The 7497-nt window shown below is 43.3% G+C and overlaps 1 protein-coding gene across 1 annotated transcript; it reads right to left on the reverse strand.

Annotated features, from left to right (window-relative positions):
* Positions 1–4789: 4789 nt before the first annotated feature.
* Positions 4790–7219, reverse strand: LOC129746024 (thioredoxin reductase-like selenoprotein T homolog CG3887). The gene is made up of 3 exons (XM_055739443.1): positions 6801–7219; positions 5629–5917; positions 4790–5567 (listed from the first exon to the last, which is right to left on the reverse strand). Exons 1-3 carry the CDS (start codon positions 6977–6979, stop codon positions 5406–5408), a joined length of 630 nt encoding a protein of 209 aa, XP_055595418.1. The 5' UTR covers positions 6980–7219; the 3' UTR covers positions 4790–5405.
* Between the last annotated feature and the right edge of the window lie 278 nt (positions 7220–7497).

Consider the following 7497-nt stretch of genomic DNA (forward strand, 5'->3'; position numbering starts at 1 on the left):
TGATGATGAAGATGCGCCCAAAACTCTCCGTAGTGAACAACACATGAAACCGGCGCCCGCCTCGGTTAAATACCGCACGACTGAAGCAACCTGAGGTCGCGGCAGACTACGCGCAATCGGTCGAAGCAGCGCTGCCGGCAGAGGGCGAGCTTGACGAAGCCCCTCTCGAGGACTGTTGGGATACCATCAAGACAGCCATCAACAGTGCTGCGGAGAACGTCATCGGTTATGTGGAGCGAACTCGACGGAACGACTGGTTCGACGAGGAGTGTAGGAGGGTGATGGACGAAGAGAATGCCGCGCGGGCGGCAGTAGTGCAAAGAGGCTCCCGTCGAAATGTGGAAAATCACCGACAGCGGAAGAGGCAGCGAGTCCGAATTTTCCAGGAGAAAAAGCGCCGCCTGGAGGAGGAGGAGCTCGAGGAGCTGGAGCAGCTGCATCGTTCCGAAGAAACACGAAAGTTCTATCAGGAACTCAACGCATCCCGCAAAGGCTTCGTGCCGCAAGCCGAAATGTGCCGGGATAAGGACGGGGGCATCCTGATGGACAATCGTGAGGTGATCAAAAGGTGGAAGCAGCACTTCGATGAACACCTGAACGGCGCACATGCAGGAGATCCAGACGGTGGGGGAAGGTACATCGCCAGCGTAGTTAACGACGTAGAGGAGCCACTCCCAACGATGAGTGGAGTTAAGGAAGCCATTCGCCAGCTGAATAGAAACAAGTCGGCTGGGAAGGATGGCACCGCAGCTGAACTCATCAAAATGGGCCCGGACAAGTTGGCCGATTGCCTACACCGGTTGATAGTCCGAATCTGGGACATAGAACAGCGATCACTGTCCTCAATGCCACCTACAAAGTGTTGTCCCGAATCCTACTCCGCCGCCTAACGCCACAAGCAGGGTTGGTCGGCTCTTCTCAAACAACAAAGAGCCGGGAGCAACCAACACTGTTTTCAGTTCGGCTTCCGAGTGTAATCCTCTTTCGCTGATCGTGCTCCACTCGTTACCCGAGTTTACACGAGCTGTAAGTGACTCGAACGGCAAGTGTGAGAGCATTTGCATCCGAGTGGGAGAAAGAGAATTCTAAACAAAGAGCGCCCTGTGTTTCAGTCATACACCTCAGAGCAAAGAAGGAAAAAATTATTTATACTCCCACCACACAACGTAGAAAAAATATAAACAATTTCTATCCGCTACCATGCCTACTGCTGTTAGCTGTTTTGATTTTTTTTTTGCAAAAGGTAGCGTTCGAAGAAGAGGTGACAGGTGGTTTCATAAAAAAATGAGGACACCGCGAAGAACAAAAACCAGGATTTTTCAGGACCCCAGTAGATTGGTGTAAATGAAATGCAGCTCTTCTTAGATTGCATAAATTAAGGTGAAATAGCGGTGCAGTATACGCCTTAATTTATACAGCAGAAGAGATATGAAGTTAGGTGGCTTTTAGTTTATACCGAAAAACACCGTTCAAATATCATCTGAACCGAAGATTACCATTGGTTTAAGAGGTTAAATTGTTTTTATTGCAAAATCAATTGCAATTAAGATCAGGACGGCTTCTAGAAAATCAGGAAAACGCTGGGAGTTTTGATTCGGAAAGTAGCATCTTTTCTTGTGAACGTACCAAGAATAAACTGAGTTAGCTCTCGAATTCTCCTCAGCACATTGCGCAACAGATTTTTCCGGAGAAGGAAATTCTCTTCATCAGCGGATATGAATGCTCTCGTTCACTCTTATGTGTTGACAATCTCACTCTTCATTTCAGTGCGATTTATCTCTCCCCGCACCGATTGGGGGAGCAGACGAAAAAAATTGCACTCTCTTTCACTGGACAAGCCGATCTGAGGAGTTTTGCCACCCATGGCCACAAGCAAACAGATTAGTGGGAAGTCATCAGACCGGCTTCATGGAGGGACGGTCAACGACGGACCAGATATTCAAATTACGGCAAATCCTCCAAAAATGCCGTGAACACCAAGTCCTTACGCACCATTATTTATCGACTTCAAAGCCGCATACGACACGATCGACCGTAACGAGCTATGGAAAATCATGGACGAGAACGGCTTTTCCGGGAAGCTGATCAGACTGATCAAGCGGACGATGGATGGAACGCAGGGCTGTGTGCGGATTTCGGGCGAATTGTCGAGTTCATTGGAATCGCGCAGGGGGCTTCGACAAGGTGATGGTCTATCCTGCATGATGTTAAACGTGGCGTTAGAAGGTGTTATTCGACGAGCGGTGGGCGAAATGCGGGACACGATTTTCAACAGATCCGCAGTCAACTTATCTGCTTTACCGATGACATCGATATAGTCGGCAGATCATCTGCGGCGGTGGAAGAGATCTACCGCAAACTGAAACGCGAAGCAGGAAGGATTGGGTTAATGATTAATACGTCCAAGACGAAGTACATGCTGGCCTGCGGATTCGAGACCGGCCGAACCCGCTTGTCCAACCCGGCTCACTGGTGACCGCAGACAATGACACCAGCCGTGAGACCCGGCGGCGAATTATCAGCGGAAGTCGTGCCTACTATGGACTCCACAAGCAACTGCGGTCGAGAAAAGTTAGCCCTCGCACGAAGTGTAACAATGTGTAATACAATGACGCTGACAATGTGTATACAATGACGCTCATTAGACCGGTTATTCTCTACTGGCACAAGACATATATATTGCTCGAAGAGGACTTGCGTACACTCGGAGTATTCGAGCGACGAGTGTTAAGAACCATCTTTGGCGGCGTACACGAGCTCGCGCGACTCTACGACGAACCCAGTATCCAGAAGGTGGTGAAAGCTGGCCGGATACGCTGGGCGGGACATGTTGCGAGAATGTCGGACGACTGTCCTGCAAAACAGGTCTTCGCTACGAATCCGGTAGGAACAAGACGAGCGGGGGCGCAACGAGCGAGGTGGTTAGACCAAGTGGAGCGTGATCTGGCGAACGTGGGGTGTCCGAAAAATTGGAGAACGGTTGCCATGGACCGAGTGAATTTTAGGAATTATGTTCGTCAAGTTATGTCGTGAGACGGAATACTATGTAAATAAAAAAAAATAAGCATACACAATATTTGAATGTTACTTACTTACTTAATGATCCCGCGCCGATCCTCCGGTGCATAGGGCCGTGGTAAAAGACCTCCACTGTTGATGATCCGGAGCCAGCGTCTTCACCTGGTCCCAGTCAAGATTCTTGTCGACAGTTCGGATTTCAGCGGCTAGGCTTCGCCGCCACGAGTTTCTGGGCCTGCCTCTTCTTCGATGACCTTCTGGATTCCAATCTAGCGCCTCTCTGCAAATCTCGTTTTCTTTTTTTCGCAGCGTGTGCCCAATCCATCTCCACTTACGTTCCCGAATCTCGATTTCTAGCGCCCTTTGATGACACCGGCGATGTAGTTCCTCATTCGCGATCCAGTTGCCAGGCCACCAAGCGCGGATGATATTCCGCAGGCAGCGGTTTACAAATACTTGCAGTTTTTGCGTCGTCACCGCATATGTACACCAAGTTTCGCACCCGTACAGCAATACGGATTTGACGTTTGAGTTGAAGATTCGGATTTTTGTTCGTAGAGAGATCTGGCGTGACCGCCAGATGTTTCGGAGACTCGCAAACGCAAATCGGGCCTTTCTGATCCAGGTTTCGATGTCTTTCCTGGTACCACCATCAGGCGTTATCTGGCTACCAAGATACTAAAAGCACTCCACTTTCTCAACTTGTTGCCCAGCTACCATGAAACTGGAGGGATTTCCTGTGTTGATCTCCATTGGCTTGGTCTTTGAATGTGCGATTGAGATTTCCCGTACCGACACTGGTTGAAAGACCTATCAGCCACTGGTGAGTTCTCTTGCATACATACATATATACATACATACAACAGTGCACGTGTTGAAGCTTCAAACTGACACAATACCAATTATTTATAATATGCGATAACAACTATATCCTACCATAACAATCACGTGCAAAGTTAATAATTATATGAGATTGTATGTCAATGGCAATCACTGTAGTTCAGACATCTTCTAAAAGCAATCTAATTTTAAAAAAAAATGTATGTAGCATTTGGATTAGTCTGCAAAGACTGTTGTCGAATGCTAAAGCCGACTATTCAGACAGCTCATGTGTGAAATGCGATTGAAACCTAATTTCAATTACATCTTGTAACACGAACCAAAACCAGAAACGTCAAATCAAGAAAATCGATATTTTAAATTTTTGTACTTGCTATTAAAAGATACTAAATAGCGTTGTACTTACTTTTCACAGCCAGCCATGGATAATTAAGAAGGGGAATCATCTAAGGCGAGACTTGGAAGTTGTTACAGATGATGAAAATTATTATTCGCATGATCATGCTTCTGTCTAGGAGTGAGCATTTGAGAACACTCATGTCTGTAAATGAAATGGATTAGTTTGAACATTTAAGTAGATACTTATTTTCAATATAAAATCTTACATTTTGTTGACTTTTCTGGGAAATTTCACTCCAGCATTTTGTCCGCAATTATCCTTGAATCCCCAGTAATTCCAATATCAAGAAATGAGTTGCGATACGCCTAAGCTTACAAACTTTCAATATTACTAGCTTTTGACAAAAAGACTTAATTAAATTCTCCTAAATTGATTGAAAACAAAGGTGCTCCTATCTCTTCCGTACTGGACCTTTCAATGTCCAAAGTATCAACCTTCCTTTGAATCCTATCCTACATGATGAACATTTATTAAGTAGGGCTAACATGGCCAGTCATCAAATCAAAAAGAAAAACGTGGAAAACATTCAAATCAATTCTAACCCAACCAGCTGGATTGCTCGCGAGGAACTTATTCAATATTGTATTTGTTTTAGTTTTTTTTACATTACCTATCATATTCACCACACCACCGTTTTACAAACTTGTCTCGTGAACATTTTTGGAACTCTTACGCTTTCGTATTTTGCTGGCTTTTTTCATCGCTGAAGAATCTGTTTCTGGCTGTGACAGATCTTATTAGATTGCAATCCTTTTTTGTTTTTGGGAATAATTTTGACGATGAGGTCGTCGACTGGTACTGACACGGGCTTTAATGCTTTTGATCGATTGAAGAACAAGGGGACTCTTCTAAGTTTGGCTATCCTATAGCTATACTGAAACGTCACGCTACCCTTTGATTTTGGTTTGTATGTTTGATTTTGAGTATCCATAGACATAGAATAATATTTATGGTTGAAGTAAAATTAAAAGGTTATCCTACAGTCAAGCGAAATAAAGGTTGCCAATTGAAGGTGTATGGTTTTCGTGAGAAATGAACCTTACTTTGAATATTATGACATAAAACGATAACATGGAGAAAAATGTGCAACGGAAAATATGATGATTCCGCTTGGGTAAAAACAGTAAAACAATCTAAACGAATGAGCTTATTTCACAAAGTCTGGGTTTGTTTCGATCTTATCGGTGAACTGCAAGTGACTGTCGATGATTTGAAACAGTTCTTGCGGTGCCGGAATGCGACCCGTTTCCAGCTTGGACCACACCGGAACGTCGTTCAGGGCTATTTCGAATGCACCCGATGATATGAGCTGGAAAAAAGATGGACAACATTGTACAAGTGTACAAATGGTGAAACTTCGCTCGAATTACCTGTGCTTCCAGCATGTTGCCCAAGAAGAATACCATCATGCAGGCGTAGAGTTTGTTCTCGGTACACCAGCGCCACCAGGATGGCATCGGTTGCCTCAGATAGCCGAACAGATCGAAGTTGGACATAAGGGCGATGATCATCAACAGCTTTGTCACTAGCAGGATCTTCGAGAAGTACATGTTGAAGCCTGGGGGGTCATAATTGCCACCCCGGATGGTGATTTCCGGATACTTCTCGTGAATGATGTTGTAGTATTCGTCGAAGGCTTTGCGATAGCCGCAGGAGTAACTGTTGAGAAAGTTAAAGTTTGATAATTTTTTAGAGAACGATAATGAGATGGGGGATATAATTGATGATAATGAATTCCTGTCTTCTTAGACAACATAAGGATATCACAATTTTGGATAAAGCCCGGTGCCCAAGAAGCATTAAAGGCTTTGGAGAAATAATGAATATGAATATGTATCGGATGGTCGAATCAGATTACAAGGAATCTATTGAAGGGACCAAAAACGAAAACTGCGAAACATCAAGTGGCTCTCAGGCAGGAATAAATCAGCACGAACTACTAGCGCGCTATTTCAAACTAGCATGTCGAATCAGCATGAAGTGATATGCAGATTTTTTGAGTATATCTTTAAAGTCTTGGAAGTTTCTTCTAAAGATTGACGTAATTACAAACCGAATATGGATTTGTTACGATTTGGTTAAAATCGTTCTAATTCGAGGCTTTAAACCTGTTCTGTTTTATCTATTAAGAACAGAAATCGACAGTTCCATTTCCGAAATCGAAAATATATTCTCAACAAACAGATTATTAATTTTTGCTTGAGAGAAGAAGACGTTGATCCAGGGTTCGGAAACAAATTTTATAATACATGCCAGAACTGGAACGCTTCATTGAAATATTATAAGTTATGAATTTTTTTATATTGAGAAAATATGGGATAAAACCAAAATATTTTTGTTATTTCTTTCAAAATGTTATTTTAAGGAAGAGCTGTTAACTTTGTCCATAAATTCTTATAAATTAAATGTGAAGCTCTTGGATAAAGAAGTAGCTGATACGCATCTATTATAAACCGGCGTATCACCTATCCCGACATTTCAACATTCCCCGAAAATTACCTATATGTGATTTATCTACTCCATTTCCCGAGTATTTGCTTACCAATAGAGGAACGTCATCGTCGCCCCGTAGCCGCCGACATTTTGGCTGAATTTGGTAATCGGGATCTCCTTTTCGGCACTGCCACTAGCGGGAACTAGACTGACGAGGACCAATGCCACGCAAACAACGGTCAGCAGCGAAAAATATCTCCGGGTCCGGCTAAAACTTGGCCACTCCATTTTTTCCAGGCTCTACTGGTGTTGTTCGATTCGCTTATGATTTTGAACGAGACAATCTTTCGGGAGTCTTTCACTTACTTAACACACCACTTCACAATGGTCTGACCCTGTTACCAATAAATTATAAAACTAATTAGATTACGAATTACTTAGCGCTGTGCTATGGAAAAACGAATCAAAGAAAATTTCCAATCGTACGTTCCCGTTTTTTCATTGATAAGGCGATTTTTAATGGATTTTCCACCAAGAAAAAGAAGAAAATGTCATCTGATTACCACAGTTGATTTTTGTTTTTTCAGGAGATAGATTTCGGTAGTGAGTGTTATCGACATGAAAATTTACGCTCTGTTCAATCATGTGTTGGATCGAGAAGCGTGGAATAAATTTGCAGAAATTATACAGGTATGCTTTTTTTTGCTTAAATGTAGTACAAATAGGCCTTATATTGCTGCTCATTTAATTTCTGCTGAACTTAACTTTTTCAACTAACATTTATAAATGAAGTAAAGAACATCGCA

This window comes from Uranotaenia lowii, chromosome 2, assembly GCF_029784155.1.
Source record: "Uranotaenia lowii strain MFRU-FL chromosome 2, ASM2978415v1, whole genome shotgun sequence".
Taxonomy (NCBI): Eukaryota; Metazoa; Arthropoda; class Insecta; order Diptera; family Culicidae; genus Uranotaenia; species Uranotaenia lowii.